General features: G+C 46.2%; 2 protein-coding genes across 2 annotated transcripts; both read right to left on the bottom strand.

Annotated features, from left to right (window-relative positions):
* Window positions 1-64: 64 nt before the first annotated feature.
* fam185a (family with sequence similarity 185 member A) lies at window positions 65-9,037 on the bottom strand. The gene is made up of 8 exons (XM_056281978.1): window positions 8,385-9,037; window positions 7,552-7,661; window positions 7,312-7,404; window positions 6,874-7,012; window positions 2,787-2,828; window positions 2,578-2,673; window positions 1,607-1,741; window positions 65-1,180 (listed from the first exon to the last, which is right to left on the bottom strand). The coding sequence occupies exons 1-8, from the start codon at window positions 8,803-8,805 to the stop codon at window positions 1,068-1,070; spliced, it is 1,149 nt and encodes a 382-aa protein (XP_056137953.1). The 5' UTR covers window positions 8,806-9,037; the 3' UTR covers window positions 65-1,067.
* A 1,005-nt stretch (window positions 9,038-10,042) lies between these two features.
* On the bottom strand, window positions 10,043-15,250 carry LOC130114169 (mucin-1-like). The gene is made up of 2 exons (XM_056281962.1): window positions 13,011-15,250; window positions 10,043-11,470 (listed from the first exon to the last, which is right to left on the bottom strand). The coding sequence occupies exons 1-2, from the start codon at window positions 15,202-15,204 to the stop codon at window positions 10,764-10,766; spliced, it is 2,901 nt and encodes a 966-aa protein (XP_056137937.1). The 5' UTR covers window positions 15,205-15,250; the 3' UTR covers window positions 10,043-10,763.
* Window positions 15,251-18,560: the final 3,310 nt, after the last annotated feature.

The following is an 18,560-nucleotide window of genomic DNA, read 5'->3' as shown; positions in this document are numbered from 1 at the left end:
TTGCCCATGTACTGATCTGTCTGTTGTCTCTGACATAGTGCTGATTGTGAGTTGTGTATGTATGGTCTGGGTAGATTGTCTGTGAGTTGTGTATGGTCTGGGTAGATTGTCTGTGAGTTGTGTATGGTCTGGGTAGATTGTCTGTGAGTTGTGTATGGTCTGGGTAGATTGTCTGTGAGTTGTGTATGGTCTGGGTAGATTGTGGAACTGAACTGCCCTTCTGGGATAAATTCTAGAAGGGCACGTTGTCTGAATCTGAGTATTAATTATATAAAACCAAACCTTAACAAGTGTTTTTTTTTTTTGCCCCATTATTTCTTCCCAATTGTATCTGGCCAATTACCCCACTCTTCTGAGCCGTCCCGGTCTCTGCTCCGCCCCCTCTGCTGATCCAGCGAGGGCTGCAGACTACCACATGCCTCCTCCCATACATGTGGAGTCACCAGCCGCTTCTTTTCACCTGACAGTGAGGAGTTTCACCAGGGGATGTAGCACGTTGGAGGATCACGCTATTCCCCCCAGTTCCCCCTCCCCCCGAACAGGTGCCCCGATCGACCAGAGGAGGCGCTAGTGCAGCGACCAGGACATATACCGACATCCGGCTTCCCACCTGCAGACACAGCCAGTTGTGTCTGTAGGGACGCCCAACCAAGCCGGAGGTAACGAGGATTCGAACCGCCGATCCCTGTGTTGGTAGACAACGGAATAGACCGCCACGCCACCCAGACGCCCCTTAAAACATTTCCTACTGTTAAAATACTGCATAAGTGTTGTGAAATAAATGACATCAGTGACTTCACTATAGTTTCTCGACCAGTCTTTCTGAAAACTCCATGCCCAGAAACTGTGTGCGTGTACATGTGTCAACACTGACGGTTTTGAACTCACTCACTGTATGTACCAGAGGACAGTTCTTTTTTAATGACCTAGTTAAGGAGAGTTAAATCAGTTCTTCCAGACCTGTAAGTTTTCTGGATTTGCCCGCCACTGACATGGTGCTCTTGAGAATTCTGCTCCTCCACACCGATGTGGCAATATGGCTTTCGATAAAATCCATCACTCATAATTCAGCTTCCGAGCTTCAGAGACTCAAACCAGCTTTGTGTCTTCAGCCTGATGGAGCCATTTTGTGACTGAGCCTTAATCCGCTGGTCCGTCTGGGTCTTTCCATTTATTTGGCCTGAGAGGGAGAGGAAAACAGGGCAATAATGAAAAACTGTGCCGTTTCAGAGCATTTGTGACAATAATGTACAGTCTTTATGGAATAGGAGACGAAGGTCCTGTGTGAAATTTTGCAGCTTTGGTGTGAAATTTCATAGTTTAAGTTTCTCCATCTATGTTTCACTTCTTTTTCTTAGTTAAATGCAGCTCTTTAAAGAAAATAGGCCAATGATTTGAAAATCTCTCCGGTGCTGGAAGGCAGACAGAATTAGAGTAATGAAGGAGCGTCTCATCCCTGCCTAACAGACCTAGATGTACCTGTCGAGGACGCCGGTTAGAAGCCGCTGGTGCCGGTATTGAACTGCCTCACTTGCTGGAGTGTTATAGTAATGAAAAAATGGCAATAAAGCGAAGGTATGTGATGTTATGATGACTGATGACTCACCAGTGACTGTAGTCTGGCCTTGGGCCGTGTTGCATTCCTTCCCGTGCAGGGCAACCTCTGGGCTAACATCCACTGAGGCTCCACAGAGCTCCACCCCTGCTCTTATAGAAGAGGGGATACGCACACACACAGCCCCTAAGGAAAAGGAGAATGTTCACAAGAATGAGGGAAAAAAAAGATGAGAGAAACAGCAGGTAAAGTGAATGTACAAGGGACTATACCCAAGATAAGTTATTCAAGTGGAAGTAGATAACTTTTTTACTTTATCATTATGAAGTAAATGTTGATGGCACAGCGTAATGGATATAGAAGAATGACACCATCGGCGTCTAGATTGGTTCTCACTTTCACTACAATTCTGTCTGCCACCGGGCACAATTTTTCCCGGCAAATCAATTTACGGCACAGTAAGTGTGTCAACCATCCAGTAGCGGGCTAAGCAATGGCGGACGGTGGAACAACCAAAGTAACTATGGAAACTCCACCCGACAGAAGAAAAATAACCCTGTTGATGGAGGAGGCAAAGAAGGCAAAGAGAGAGAGCGATAGAAGACGAGATAAAACGAGTGACGGGCATTCACTGGATGGAGTGAGCTCCGGCACGTGAGAGGATTCAGTTGGCATTATTTCTACTGGATCAGTAGGTAACACAACCTGCCTACGTATTAATACTGCCAGATGTTTTACTCTGCCTGTATCACAGCACTGAGATCAGGGTTCCTCATTCAAATTAGGATTCTTACGGTTTGTTCTTGCTTTGGACACTAGCCAGGCGGCTAATACACGGAAAGCGATCCAGTTGTCTTTGCGACAGCGGCACAAACAATAACACCACTTGCAAATGCTGGTGGGGGGGGGGGTGTTGAAAAGTTGTCTACTTCCACTTTAAGGAAGGAAAGTTTAGCCTTGACAAGACCAGTTGTGGCTAGCAAGGCCTTCTCCTGCTATTTGATATGGGCTCCAGCGTTTACCTTCTTGACTGTGGAGTTCGGCACTTCCACTGTCCCCCACGTAAGCGTCAACGTCCCCGCGTTGGGAGGAAACCTTCAGGTGACCATTTGAGCCATCTGCAGAGGAAAAGCAAGGCTGAATATTAGTATTTTTCTTCTATTTGCAATTAAAGAGGCGTTGTGTTGTGTTGTTCATGTGCATTGCAACATGGAGGAATTGCCTTGCTTACCTATAATTACATCTCCAGAGACACTGTCCACGGTGGTGTTACCTTATAACCAACGACAGACAGCACACACTTAGTACTCACTAATGTACACAGCAAAACAACTATGTACTTTCATGTACTTTTCAGCTCCTCATAGATGGAGGAGTTAACTCAGATCTTACTATGGAACTGCTGACAGGGAGGCATCTCTTTAGCAGACTGCACAGTGTAAACCTACATTGTGTAGCGTAAAATAATTACGCCCATGCTTTTGAAAAACAGGCTTTTTCCCTAAGGAAGAAATCAAAATACTATATGGGTGACTCACTCTGCTCCCTAGGCTTCACATTATTATTGTGTTTCTCTCTCCTCTGAATTTGAACGGTTATGGCCAAAGGTCAGCCAAAAACATCTTTTTCCAAATCCCCAACAAGTACATGTGTACTTCACAGAAAAGTTTGCTGTAATTGTCATTTATGGAATAGTTTGACATACTGCAATACTGGTAAGTTAACCAAACAAGGCCTACTGAAGTCATTCTAAAGCACAAATTTATTAAAAGAAAAAAAAAAAACCTCTTGTGATGCAATGTAATTATTACACTATAGAGTACACAAGGCAGATTAGAATATGTGAGCATGCATGCTTCACAAACTGAATAGGTTTTGGCACTGTGTTCTAATGTATTTATAACTGATCAATAGGAAAGCCATCCCTTAGACAACTTACTTAAGTTGTGAAAAGGTGGATCCGTTCTCAGCCATCCATATATATATATATATATAGTCCTGTAGTTTACAGTGGCGCTAGAAAAGGAATTTTCTGTATTTCTGCATACACATGACATAAAATGTGATCAGCTCTCCATCTAAGTCCTAAAACTAGATAAAGAGAACCCAGCTGTGGCGGAGCCAGAGCGGGGGCATGGGGGCGGTCGCCCCAGGGCCCACAAGGTCGGGGGGCCCCGTTTGGAGCTCTGTTGCCGAGTTTACGAGCGTCCGTGAACGCACCGGGTCCCGGGACTCCGATGCATTCAGTGACACACTCGTAAAGTCGGCTAATGATAAAAAACACAGTGCAGTACGGGGCCCCTATACATAGGTATTAACGGCCCCAATAAAGGCTATAGCCTTTTTTACGACTATTCATGAATGCATCGGAGCTGTGATCCAGCTGTGATTGGTTGTGAGGTATAACTGCGTCACACTGCCAGAAGGGGGAGTGAGTAAGCAACACTTTTTTTTGTTCTTCAGAACAAGCTTCTGAACAGGTTTGTCTGACAAAAGTGGCTTTTCTATTCTTTCTTAGACATGTAGGCTGCTTGGCTCAATAAGTGACCATTTGTGTTGTTTGCTGGATAGGATGAGATGTCTGCTAGTTTACAATTTTTGAATTTTAAAATGACTATCACCAGAGCTCATCGAGAAGCTCCGCCCCCTTTGTGCTGAGACCAGCGCTCCGCCCCTGGAACCCAGTTACACAAATAACAAAAACATTGCACTTTATCATTTATCTATTGAGCAAAATGATCCAAGAGTAACTGTCTTTGTTGGAGAAAGTATGTGAACCTCTAGGGTAATCAGTTCATTTAAAGGGGTAATTGGAGTTAGGTGTTTCAATCAATGGGGTGACAGATCAGGTTTGTGTTTAGCTGGCCCTGCCCTATTGAAAGAACATAAACCCGGGTCTTCACTATAGGTTTGTGGAAGTTTGCCATGCCTCAATCAAAGATTTTCGAGGGCCTCAGAAAAAAGTAGTTGGTGCTCAACAGGCTGGAAAAGCTTACAAAATTATTTCTAAAGAGTTTGGACTCTTTAGAAATAGTGCACTCTGGTGCAGATGGTATACAAATGGAAGAAATTCAACAGCAGTTACTCTCCCCAGGAGTGGCTGTCCAACAAATGTCCCTCCAAGAGCAAGGCGTATAATGTTCCGGGAGGTCACAAAGAACCCCGGGATAACATCCAAGGATCTACAGGCTTCTCTTGCATTGGTTAAGGTCAGTGTCGATGACTCCACCATCATGCAAACACTGAACAAGAAAGGTGTGCATGGCAGGATAGCAAGGAGGAGGACACTGCTATCCAAGAAGAACATTGCTGCCCATCTAAAATTTGCTAAAGACCATGTGGATGAGCCAGAAGGCTATTGGAAGAATGTTCTGTGGACAGATGAGTCCAAAGTAGGACTTTTTGGTTTAACTGAAAAGCAGTGTTTGGCGAAAACCAAACACTGCTTCCAAACATAGGAACCTCATCCCAACTGTGAAGCATGGTGGTGACAGTATCGTGGTTTGGGGCTGTTTTGTAGCCCCTGAACCAGGACGGCACAATGAATTCTAGATTATACCAGCAAGTTCTACAGCAGCATGTCAAGGTGTCAGTCCATGAACTGAAGCTCAACAGAAAGTAGATCATGCAGCAAGACAACAACCCTAAACACACAAGTCAGACTGCCAATGAATGGTTAAAGCAAAATAAACGTTATGTTTTGGAATGGCTGAGTCAAAGTCCAGACCTTTAATCTAGTAGAGATGTTGTGGAAGGACCAGAGGAGAGCAGTTCATGCAAGGACGCCCACCAACATCACTGAGTTGAAGCAGTTTTGTAAGGAGGAATGGGCCAAAATTCCTCCAAGCTGATCAACAGCTGCCAGAAACGTTTGGTTTAAGTTTTTTTTTTGTTGGTATTTCTATAACTTTTTATTAGATAGTCACAGTGGAGGCAGACAAGAAATGGGGGGAGAGAGAGGGGTAAGACATGCAACAAACGCCGCCAGCTGGATTCGAACCGGCAACAGTTGCAACCATGTGGCCATGTGCAATCTAACCATTTGGCTATGAAGCTGCCCCATTTAGTTTAAGTTATTGTTACTCAAGGGGTCACACTGAAGGCAAAGGCTCACATACTTTTCCCAAGATATTCAATGTTGGGTAATTGCGCTCAATAAATAAATGAAAGCGTAATATTTGGGTTTTTTTCGTTTTTAAAAAAATATTTCTGATTTTTCCCCTTTTCTCCGAATTTAGTGGTCAATTGATCCCTATTTTTAATTCAAACACCCACCTTCATACTGCATGTGTTGGCCAACTGCATCTCTCCGGCCGGCAGTCTGGAAGGAGACGCCTCCCCACTTCCGTGACAAGGCGACTCCAGGCCAAACCACTGCTTTTTCCCACAAACACAGAGACGCATTCATGTGATGAACACAAGCCGACCCCCCCCGAAGACGGCGCCGCCAATTATTGCTGCTTCATCGAGTCCGGCCATAGTCAGATCTGACGAGACCGGGGCGCGAACCCCGGTCCCCAGTGGGCAACTGCATTGACACAAAGCCGATGCTTAGACCGCTACACCACCGCGGACCCACATATTTGTTTAATTGGGTTCTCTATCTAGTTTTAGGATTTAGACGAAGCTCTGATTACACTGTAGGTCAATTTTTTTTTGCAGAAATACAGAAAATTCAAGGCTCAGTGTTCTCGGTTTTTATTTTTCAAAGTCACCCAGCATGCCGAATCTCGCCACAAGAGGACACTGTTACATAACCTCACATGAACAGGAACAACTTCTGGATCCGTGGAAACATAAAATCCGGGTGAAAATCAGTTTAAACCGATCTCCTTTTAAAAAATCTGGGTATTTTTCGGTGAAAATTGGTAAAAATCGAAAATGCTGAGCCTTGAGAAAATTCCAAAGGATTCACAAACTTTCAAGTGCCACTGTATACTAGTTCTGTGCTGATGACAGATAGACTGATTACTTTAAAACAAAATCCAAGCCCACACAAAAATCACAGTGTATATGAATGTGTTCACATTCAGGTTTTTGTAATGTATTGTGGTTGAACTTACCGTAGAGACCAGGGGAGCTAACCATGTGCCACGGACAGCCATGTGTACGCAGGTTTTCATTCCAACCCGACTCCACACCAGGTGATTTCACTGGTACATCCTTCCTCTTTGGTTGAAGGGCTGCTAGTCAGTGAAATCACCTGCTGCGCAGTCCAGCTGGAACGAAAACCTGCATACACATGGCTCTCAGTGGCACATGGTCAGCCCCCCCTGGGAGAGGCAATTACAACGAGGGGCAGCTTTTGTTTTGCTCACCCTGTACATTTCCCAGCTCCACTCTCCCAGAGTTGGAAGAGACAGTGGTAGACTCAGCATAGATGGCTTTGACCTTCAGAGGGCCATGTTCTGTAGACACATTCATTATGGTGCCCTGGAGCTTCTTGACCTCTACTGCCTAAAACCATGCACACACCGATCATTAAACAGCCCTGGATTTAGCACATTATACAGCCAGCTTGCAACTGGATTTTCTTCTACAGTGTTTGTACAGAAAAAACCTGGCATGGATAAAAAAAAAGTAAACTAGAATAGGTCATTTGTCCAAATCATAAAGTGTAATACAAACACTTGTGAAAATAAAAAATAAAAAAGATGAGAGCAATTTATCAAATCCTGCTTTCTATGCTAATACTGCCACCTGGTGAATAAATGTAAAACCAATGGTACCAGAAAATAATGAAACTGTAATCTTACACCGTGTCCAGATGTGCTGATGTCCACGTTGCCGTGGATAGTGCCTACACCAGTGATATTTCCTCCATAGGACTGCACATTCACTTGATGTCCCTACGATGGGAGAGGTAACAGAAAGTAGATGACATGGGTAGGTAGTGGTGCTTTATCACAACTCTAACCAATGACAAACACACACGTGTTATTTTTATTCATTCGTCACCATGAGAAGTGGTTGTAGTGTGTTGTGATGCAGTATACCTTCACTGAGTGCAGCACACAGTCCCCCTGCTCTGTTTGCACCTTGCAGACGTCACACTCCATTTGCTTGACCTGCACGCTGGCTTTTCCTGTAGTCGTGATGTGGAGTTCTGGTACAATAAAGACACAATAACACTAAAGAGGGGAGGACGACAGGACAGACGACATCCATCCATTATCCGAACCGCTTGTCCTGCTCTCAGGGATGCTGCAGCCTATCCCAGCAGCCACTGAGCAGCAGGAGGCGAGACACCCTGGACAGGCTGCCCGTCCATCACAGCCCCCCCCCCCACACACACACACACACCTAGGGACAGTTTAGTACGGCTGCTTAACCTGACCTACATGTGTTTGGACTGGGGGAGGAAGCCGGAGCAGCCCGTTGGGTCATGAAGGGGCATTTTGAAGCCTAAAGTTTGGCTTTAAGCTTGGTGCCATTTGGTCAGTTGTTGGAGCCAGAAAATGGAAATTTGGGCAGTGGGGTGGACAATGTGTGGAGCTGGGTGACACCTCGGTGGCAGACAGCTTGACAGACCTGTCAGTCAAGGCAGAAGCTCTCAACATGCCACGTGTTTAATCCTTAACATCTTCTTAACGGAACAATAGCTGTCGACAGAACCACCCTCATACTGTGCGTGGGGTGTGAAACGAGCGACGGGGACCCTGGCTACCTGTGCAAGACAACAGCGTCGTCCCGTGACGGGGAGGGAGGATGGTTGGTGTCGGTGACATGCGGAGGTGACGGTGCACGCCAGACAGGCGGAGGGGGCTGCGTAACTGCTGCAGGAGGGGTCTGTGTCCTTCATGCACACCACACTCGGCGGGATACCAACCGCTTTTGATGGGCGCCGTGAGCTCAGCGGACACGGCGTTGCTGACCCTCTCGGCCGAGATGACCAGCTCCCTGCTTCGGTTATCGTAACTGACGTGGAAACGATGGAGCTTGACGCTTTCGCCGGCGCTGGTCCCACGAAGCGTAATGAAGGCTCGGTTCGCCTCGGGAAACGCATGTGGGTCCAACGACCGTACCGAGATGCTGCAACCCAAACGCGCACGTACTATGCTGAACGGGTCTACAACAAGGGCCCACTGCTGCAGAGGCTCGCTTCCCGTCGGGGTCGCGGACTCGGTGCAGAGAGGGGCAGACAGAGACCGGACCGAACCTCCAGACCCACGTGTGTGGCGGCGCGCCTGTAATGGCTGCCGGCGCAGAAGCGCCGCACATACGTGCCGACTCGCCGAGACCCGCAACATGGCAGCCACCGTCGGTACACAGAACTGACGGAAGCAGTCAGGCACATTTCAGAATGTCGACGTTAGCTGCCGGACTACGTACCGAGCCGCCTCTTAAGATAAGCAACACCGGCTTGGTCAAGGGGACGGGTTTCACACACCCTCGGGACGAGAGGGGTGACCGCCGCTAGATCTCTATAGGACCGTCTTAAGAGACGTTTCCTTGGAAACCACGCGAGAACACGAAGCAAGTCGCGCGGGTCCCCCCGCCCCCCCCATCGTCTATCCTCAATCCAAAAGCGCTAGCTAACTTTAATACTTTAATCCCAAATTTGATGGCTATAGCTGCAGTTGCCGTCTTTAATGTGTGGCGCAGTTTGCGATGTAGAAGTTAGGGAATCGAAATGCCGATCAACCTCAGCGTTAGTCAGTACACACGCCGTCTGCTGAGAACACAAATCAATAGGCGTGACTTTTCCGGTCACATGGTTTCCGAGAAAGTGTTAACGAGACTTTCCGAGAGAGTGTCAACGAGACTTTCCCTTCCGTTCCAGGAAGCGTACGGTACAGGCCAGACGCCTTCCAAAGCATGCTGGGAAATGGAGTAGCGACTGGTTAATATGTCTATCGTGACGGAATTAGTTGAAAGCATTTTATTATGTCACTGCTGGCCTCATTTAAAGCCCACCGGGTTTCCTCCATTAAACTAAATTGTGGGACTTCCAGATCCGTCTGAAATAAGGGTCCACACTGAAGACGCGTCTTTTCTAGGGGTCCCAGATAGCAAAGCTGCTGTGGCCCGAACCCGTCCCGAACTCATCCGGCCCACATACCGCGTGGAATGATGGCACTTGGGCGGTCCGCTCCTGTTTGCCAGATCTGGGCCAGAACCAAACCATAGCAATGCTGCATGTACCACATATATATTTGCCAAAGGTGGCCCATATGTGTTTTGTGATATTTGGGCCATATTCACCATTTACCACATGGGCCACTTCAGGGTCACATCCAGACCACATGTTGCCCAGAGCACCGCATCTTTGCCACAAAAGGCCCACATGTGATTTGGCATATTTGGGCAATATTTGCTGTTATACATGTGGGCCACTTCAGGCTCACATCCAGTTCGTCAGGGCCAGAAGAAGACCGCCAGTGCCGCATCACTGCCTGAAGTGGCCCACATCCGGGTGCTGTCTGGGGAGTGTTTTTGTTGTGATATTACATGCAAATAAATTGATGCGAAACAATGTTTCATCAGTTTTGTTTATCTCAACATTACAAAATACTGCATAAAACTCAGTTATTAACATATCAACGGGCAATTAACATTCCAGTATTGTTATAAAAACAAAAAACAAAAAAAGACCAAAAAAAAACCGTCATTCTCTCTTTAACTCACAGGCTGCCCATGAGATACGAATCTACCCTTACTGAAGAAAGACAACTCTTCACAAGCAGATTTCTCTTTCTTGTTGATCATCTGCTTCCAACAACAATATTCAGAAACATCAATAAGATAATGTGAAGATACCCCTTTGGATAGGAATAACTAACTAGCTTGTGGCCCTGTGAAGGCCTGGCGGCCTGTCCAGGGTGTCCCCCGCCTGCCGCCCAGTGACTGCTGGGATAGGCTGCAGCGTCCGCGCCACCCTGAGAGCAGGATGATGGATGGATAAGTAACTTACACCCGTTCTCACTTTCATTTGCTTCACCCTTCCCTTTAAGCTCATCAAAAGTCTACTGAAAGTTGCGTATAGTATGTCACCAAAAGGCGGCAGTATTGTTTTACTAGTTTTGCATAACACATTGGGCGTACTTACTAGAAGCTAAAAGCCAAGTTCTGACTCTCCGCTGAAGTAATCTGTTACAAATAGCCTTTACTCACATACACACAAAAACAAAACCAAGCAAAACAAAACCAAACAAAACACGTTTCACTCCCTGTCAGAGCATGCCTATTGAGTCAGGGCAAAACCAGCTCATGGAGCAAAGCCCTTAGGTCTGATCATCATTTTGACAGTTTTAAAAGATTGTCTGTCATTGGTAGGATAATACTCTGTTGACATGTTATGCCATGTCCCCCAAAATATTCCGTTGCGTACTCCTTTGTACGTTCCCATATAGTATTTCCCGTTGAGGTTTGCTGCCATGCAGGCGTCAAACCACCAGCCCGAACTGTAGTAGGCCCCACAGTTGCCAGATGGGTAGCGGTCATGGTCCCTGTCTGGAGTGGTGAAGGCCCTGTTGTTATGGTCATAACTGTCGCTGAAGCGAAGAGCATCACCCGCCGAGCCCGAATAACCTCCTACTGTCAGGCGGTAGCGCATGCGCTCACTGGCCACCCTAAACTGCCCATACTCTGCAAATTCCCTCACCCCCCCAAAGTCCTCCAGCTCCACCCGGAGGATCATGTCCCTGGTGCGGGTCAAGAGGTGGATGTTGTCATTACCCAGCCAGAACTCCCCTCCGTTCAGATGCCCAAAGCCCGTTCGGTACTCAGCCCAGGTCCGGTTGAAGCTCACACTTCCATCTTTGCGCTGCTGTATGAGGGTCCAGCCACCACCATGCGTCTCCATGTCACAGAGCACGAGGAAGGTTCTGTTGCGGGGGTCAGGGGTCACCTGATAAATGACGTTTTTTGTCTTGCTCCTGATCGTATGATCAGAGCAGTCCCTTGCCATGGCAACTGTAGAGGGGAGGATAGTAAACCTTACTAATTCATCACTGCTAGTAATTTCTAAGACATACATTATTGGTTCAAAGATGACTGTTTGCTTATTTTATTCTCAAGCGCCCCCCTCCCCCCCCCCCCGGCCCATAAACCAACCCAAAAACACACACTGATTAACAATTGTTCATCAGTGAATCGGGCCAATCCAAGTCAGGGAAATTGGCAGTGATCGCTCTTCAAAATCATTACTTGCCAAGTAAAGTCTGAACATGCATGTGGTCAATTTGAACAATTAAAATACTTGTCTTCTTTTTATTTGCATTTGTCGTCTCTCTTTTTAACGCAATTTGTTTGTGAATAATTCATACGCGAGGAGGTCTCACCAAAGTGTTTTTCAGATTAGCCACAGTGCGCCACACCAAGAATGAAATCATTGTGCGTGCCTGTCAAGAATGTAAACATGCTCGGCCCTCATGGGACGGTCATCAGCCAATACCCGGTATCTAAACTGGTGATTTGGCGTGTTTAGCTGAAATAACCCATAGGATCGAATGTATTCCTAATTAGCCATTCAAGCCGCGCACCATTGGAAGTTGTACAGTCTGACCAGAGCAATGCACAGTTGCACAGTTGTGGTCCATTACCGTCCTCCCCGCTCCCATCAGCACAGACACATGCTTTTTAAGTGCACACACATTCCTCACAAGCAGCAACAATGAGCCACATCGTAAATTAGCCACAAAGATGTTTATCTCAGAAGTCCATGTGGCCACATTGTTCTGTGCTCATTAATGAATCCCTATTTCTCAACATCTCCTTTGCTAAAATCCTCATTATTTTTTGTTTGGTACTGATGTCATTTAAATACGATGTTAATTACTCGGTGTGCTTGAAGAATGAAGCCGCGTCTTCGGTGTAAATATTGTGACGACGTTAAAGTCACAAGACAATATTTTTACAAGATGAATTGCAAAATTTATGGGGTTGGTTTCTTGGTATGATGAATGGTCACTTTCATTAGAAAGGCAAAGCTGTTCTTTGGATCTCTTGTGGTTTTTCTTTGTTCCACTCTAATTTTAGGCATTTCTATCTTCTCTCTCTCTCTCTCTCTCTCTCTCTCTCTCTCTCTCTCTCTCTCTCTCTCTCTCTCTCACACACACACACACACACACACACACACACACACACACACACACACACACACACAAGTGGTCAAGTAAATGAGGAACAGCACTGAAATTCAAAAATCTAATTTGCATGTTTCTTTTTTTGTCCAGTTTGTGGTTGAATGTCTCCACATCTCCAAGCCTCAGACTTGTTGGAAGAAAAAAGGTCATTATCATTGCTAGGCATCAGGATTTTAAACAATTCTTTAATTATCATGTTATCTGGTAAGCAATCTCCATAATACACAGACTGACAATACCAATGTTAAAATCCATGCTCCGTGTGTTATTCAGGTGTCGAAGCACTTTACGTGTGACTAAATGGCAGTCAGTGCTAATGAGGCAAATGAATGACAGAATGATAAGATTAGGTAAATGATATTTCTTACCATCCGGTGATTTCAGTGAATGGAGTTGGCTTTCTGCCCTGTTGGCATTGCTGCTCTCCTGATAGCCTTCAGACTCTCCCTTTGGACGACTCCCCACATGTTTGTCCTGTGGCCATCTACTTTTGTCCAAGCTGTTACCCAGGAAGGCAGTCACCTGGTTAATCTTTACACGCAGCTCTCGTGGACTGGGGGTAGAGAAGTCAGGAATGGGGTCGGTAGTTGGGGGTTCAGGGTTGGAGGTGGCCGAGGTTGATGCATTGGGGTCAGAGTTGAGTCTGGAGTGGAAGGTGGACATCATTTGAGGCTTGTTGGAAGGGATTTGGCTATACCGGGATGTCATTTTTTCTGCTTTGGTAGCTGGGCTTGGTTCTGTTCCCTGTGGAGTTAGATTGACCCTAGTCTTTAAGTGTGGGTCCCTATCAGTAACCAGATGAATTGATGGTTTTGTTGGGCTTGTGTCAGGACTGGTGCCAGGGATAGTTTTTTGGTAAATGTTATTCCTAGACCGTGCACTTGATATAGTGGTTTTGGGGATAATGGATGGCTGAGTGGTTGTTTTTAAGTTGGATGTGATCCAGCTGTTGGAGCCAGATGTGAAGCCTACACGATGGTGATGTGGGAGACCCACCTCCAGAAAGGGGCTTTTAGAGGTCTTTGTGCTCAGGCTGACAGTCTTAATCATCCCAGATCTGCTCTCTCTGTCTTCTTGGGAAAGAAGATCCAGCTCACTTGCCCCTTTTAAAGGCCTTAAAGTAAATGGCATCTCAGGTTGGTGTTTTCGGATGCCATCTGTTGCCCTGCTTGGCGAAAAATCAAAAGACGTTGTCTTTGGACTTTTTCTCGGCTTCACTTTGGGCTTTGGCTTTAAAAGTGGCGTTGCTCCCTGATGCGGTCTTGGTCTTTTTGGTGGCCAATGTCTAGGTGTGGGTCTGGGATTGGGTTTTGTGAGTGATACTTGATCGGGGCTTCGATCAGGTAGAGTTTCAAGGTTGGGCTGAGGCATTTGGTCAGGACTCGTGGTTTTAAGGCTTTTGTCAGAATTAGGATCTTGGTTAGGTGCAGAACCCTGGCCAGGTTTAGATTTTACACCTGATTCACTTGTTTGGTCCATTGACAGTTTGGGGCGTAAATATTTTTTGTTAAACTTAGACATCGGGCCATGTTGACCATGATCATCATGACCATGATGTTGGCCATGATCAATTATAAACATTGGCTCTGGTTTTGTTCTTGGGTTACTTATAGTCCTTTGGTCAGGACCAGGCCTTTGGTCAGCCTTAGGTATCTTTTTGGTGGGTTTATGCTTATGAAAAGGGGGTATGGAAGAATGACCAGGTTCCGGCTTTGAGTCTGGTATTGAGTGGGATTTAGGCTCCGTTTCAGATAAAGGATCTCGATCAAACTTCAGCCTCACATCAGTTGAAGGCTTTTGGTCAAATCTTTGGGTGAGGCTAGATGCAAGGACTTTCTGCGGTTCAGGCTCTTGATCAGGTGTGTAATCATGGTTAGAATTAGACATTTGGTAAGGTTTAGCTTTTTGGTCAGATTTTAGCCTTTGGTTAGGCTTAGTGGTTTTGTGAGGATTTGTGGTTCCAGGTCTGTGACTAGATGTGGAATGGTAACCAGATGTGGGCTCTTGATCACTTACAGGATCTTTGCCAGAGTTGGGCAGTTGGTCAGAAACAGTTTTTATGACAGCTAAATGCCTCTGATGAGGTACGGGTCTCTTCTGAGTAGGCATGGGCTTTTGATGGTATTTTGGCTTTGGGGTGGGTATATACTGTTGACGAGTGGCATGGTTTTGGCCACTGTTAGATTTTTTGTTGTCCTTTGAGTTTTGGTCAGTTATTGTCCCACGATCAGAAAGAGGATGATTGTTAGATTTCAAAATTTTGCCTGGTTTAAATTTTGGGGCTGGATTAAGTTTAATCCTAACTGTGGGTTTTTCATGAAAAGGCAGTGGCGTTTGATCATTTGCCCCTGGGTCAGTTAAAGAGGCTCGGCCAGGTTTAAGATCAGAGTCAGAATTTGGCATCCTGTCTGAAGGCCCAAGGCCAAGTTTAGGTTTTTCATCTGGCTTTAGTTCCTGTCCTAATGTGGGGTTTCTGCCTGGTTTGATTTTTGAGCTGATCTTCATTGTAGTGGTCCAGTTGCTCCGTATTGGGGTTCTTGAGCTTTCATTGGTTTGTGACATCTTTCTAGGGTTGGTGATGGTTGTAGTTGCTGCAGTTGAGCTAAAGCTACTGTGGGAACTCATCCTTGGCCTCAGACTGGATGTCGTGGGGCTGGTTTTGGTACTAGGACTGGTTATCTGTCGGTCAGAAATCGTCAATGGGCTAGTTGAAGTGGTGGTTGTTCCTGCCCCACTTGGGGTCCTAAAGGCAGTCTTTGAGCCAGAGCTTGTCATATGTCGATCAGGTATCTGGAGCTCTTTTCCTGAGCTACCTGTCATCTTGTCCATTGCAGAAATCTTCACATTTGCTTGATCAGAGCTTTGGTGGGTAGTGTTGCTCTTTGTCCTCTGACTAAGACTCGGGTGATGGGTTGGCAAACCAGCTCCGCTCATTGCAGTCTCTGGACTGGCAGAAGTAGTCATTTGTCTGTCTGGAGGAAGGCTGGTGCCAGTGCTAATGCTTCCTGGGCTTGATAGAGTTAAGACAGTCTTTTGAACAGGGCTTGTGTTTAATCTGGGGCTCGACCTCATGCGTGATACGGGAGGAGAACCGTAAACAACATTTGAGCTTGTCCCAGAAGTTGTGCTAGTTTGTATGGCAGAGGTGTGGCGATGTCCACTGATAATATGTGAGCTGTAGCTGGAGACAGATGGAATGGACGATGCAAAGCGTATAGTCTCATGTAAGCCTGCGGTGTCCTGCACTAGAACCGAGCTGAGGGTGGAGAGGGGGCTCAGGCTGTCTGAAGTAATGTCTGTCATCTCATTTGGTTTGCTGGATGCCGAGTCTCCATCACTGTCCCTCTGTACGCTCTGGACTGTTTTCTCTCTCTCTGTCACTCTCTCCTCCTCTCCATTCTTTGCAGAGCTCTCTGTCTCTGTGCTACCAGAGCTTTCTGCCTGTTTTAATTTGTTATTATCTCTCGCCACTATTCTCTCTGCTGCTGCCGCCCCTATCCGCTCCATTCTGTGTGGCTCTGTGTCTGTCCGCCTACCGGTGGCAGTAACTTCAGTTGTCTCACTCTCCCAGTCCTCCTCATTCTGAGTCTTCCTCCCCATCTCCCGCTTTGTCTCATTTTTATCCTGCCACAGACTGCTGACATCTTCCTTCTCTATCCTCTCACTGATGTTGTCATCAATCTCCCTCCCCTCTTCACTCTCTGTCTCATGGGTTTGACCTCTCTCAAAGTGTTTTGTTCTGTTTGTATCTTTCTTAGTCGCTGTATCTTTCCCTCTGCTCTCCTCTTTGCCAGAAACCTTTTCCCCCACCTTATCCTGTGTTTGGCCCTTTTCCACACCAGCTTGTACACTGGCCTCCCATAACCTATTTTTTCCCTTTGTCCCTTCCATCCCTCTATGATTATCATCTGTATTTTCCTCTTCATCTGTATTTCTTTCATTCTCATTTTCATCTTTAGCAAGTTTATCTCCCTGTCTACCTGTTTCAAATTTCTGCCTTGGCTTTACATCTGAAATTGTTTTTCGCTCTAAGTCAGGGTCCTTAACCGCTGTAACTCTAAATGTTCCCCACTTTTCTCTCATATCCTTTTGATTCTCATATTGTCTCTCAGGATCTCTCTCTTTCACCCAGTTCCTCTCACCCTCATGCTTTTCCTTACCCTCTTTCTTTTCTTCACTCTCTCTTCCCCTCGGTCCTCCACTCTCTCTCTCCTTCTGGTTTGCTGTACAGTCTGCACAAGTCCTCCTCAGTTGATCCACATTGTCCTTTAGCCTCTGCACTTCTTTCACAATCTTCTCCAGCTCTCTGAGTTGTTTTGGCAAATGGATGGAGAGCGGTGGCAGAACGATTCGGTAGGGGCACGTGTCGCCCTCCTGCCCCCGTCCACAAGGTCCCACAGGTTGCAGAATGGCAGAACATGGCCCGGTGCCCTTGCCCCAGTGGATAGCTACCTCGCCAGGGTTTGCTGTGATCGTGGGCAGGTTGGAGAAGGCTAACAGGGTCCCATATATGCACAGTGCTGCCAGCCTCATCGTGTCCCAGGTCCAAGAATACGATAAGTGGAAGGGGAGAGAGAAACTGGGTGTGGAGGGGAATCCAAAGACCCACCTCTGTTTGTGAGAATCTGGATGAGCAAGAGGAGGAGGTATAGTGGGAGGATGGGAGGGAGGGAGATGAGAAGTGATGGACTTATTCTGCATGAGTGTTGTGTCTGCGTGGGGAGAGTTTAAGAGGGAGATGAAGGGGAAAGAAGCCAAGAGCACAAGGGGTAGATTTTGAATGGATCTATTTCTTCATAAACAGTGTCCATATGAGAAATCAGAGCAGAGATAAGGAGAGCATATGGAAATAGTAAAATCAGTCGCTTGAGAATACACACAAGGGTTAAAAATTGTATTTCTAAATCAGCCTTAAAACCCATGAAGAGAAAGCCTTAAAATGTGCACACTATTAAGGCTTATTTTAATCCTATTATTATGCTCCAAATTGTCCTCATTGTAATCAAAACACTTAATAAGGACCATTTGTAATGCATTCTCAATCCATGTTGTAATAATAAGCGCACGTTTTCTCTTCATGTATATCATTGCCTCCAATTTGCATGTGTGTGACAGTTGCTCTGGCAAGCATGTCCCTCACTTCCTGCTCACGAGAGCCACAAACATGTGAGTGACAGATGCGACAGGTCAAAGTATGCATTTGAAGCTCATTATTAGCTGCGGGTCTGCAGCCAAGGGCTTTCGAAGGGATTTGTGGGGATGTATTTCAAAGTGTTGTGGTCTAATTTGACTTCTGAGTAATGTATTTCAGCAACTTGAAGACTGTCTTGATCCCTGTGGATTGATGGATGCAAATGAAGTGCCAGGTTAGAGACAGATTTAGGTTTTGTTTTGTTTTGTTACTTATTTACTATAGTCCGATGGATTGTCGGCAAGAACAGAAATATTAGCAAAGCACAAAGTGGAAACTGGCCGTTCATTGAAGGGACCACCGTACTAACTGTAGATAAAGAAAGAGCGTTTTCAGAGAAGAAGTCCCCACTTGCTTCTGAATAACAGACATTTTTTCAGACTGTGGGGACGATTCGGTTCCTTAAGACCAGAATAATAGATTTCATGCTGGACCATATCATGTGATGACTGGTTCTCCTCCTCTGTCGAATGACTCAGAAATGGATATAGTATCTCAACAGTTATTCCGCCACCTGAAAGTGCCTTGTTTAATTCCCGGTGAAACGTGACCCTTATGCACTTTCCTGCGTCTCCTCTGGCTGGCTCACGCCGGGGCCGTGTGGCGTTGGGGAGATTTCACAGCTGTCCTTTAACAACGACAAAGGAAGCCTTTTGTTTTACACCAGGGCGGTACCACGGTTACTGGTCGAAGGAAAAGGAGGAGTGTAAGGGACCGAGCAGGCCTG

This window comes from Lampris incognitus, chromosome 6, assembly GCF_029633865.1.
Source record: "Lampris incognitus isolate fLamInc1 chromosome 6, fLamInc1.hap2, whole genome shotgun sequence".
Classification (NCBI taxonomy): Eukaryota; Metazoa; Chordata; class Actinopteri; order Lampriformes; family Lampridae; genus Lampris; species Lampris incognitus.
The sequence above is the reverse complement of the archived record's forward strand: the minus strand, read 5'-3'. Positions and strand labels throughout refer to the sequence as shown.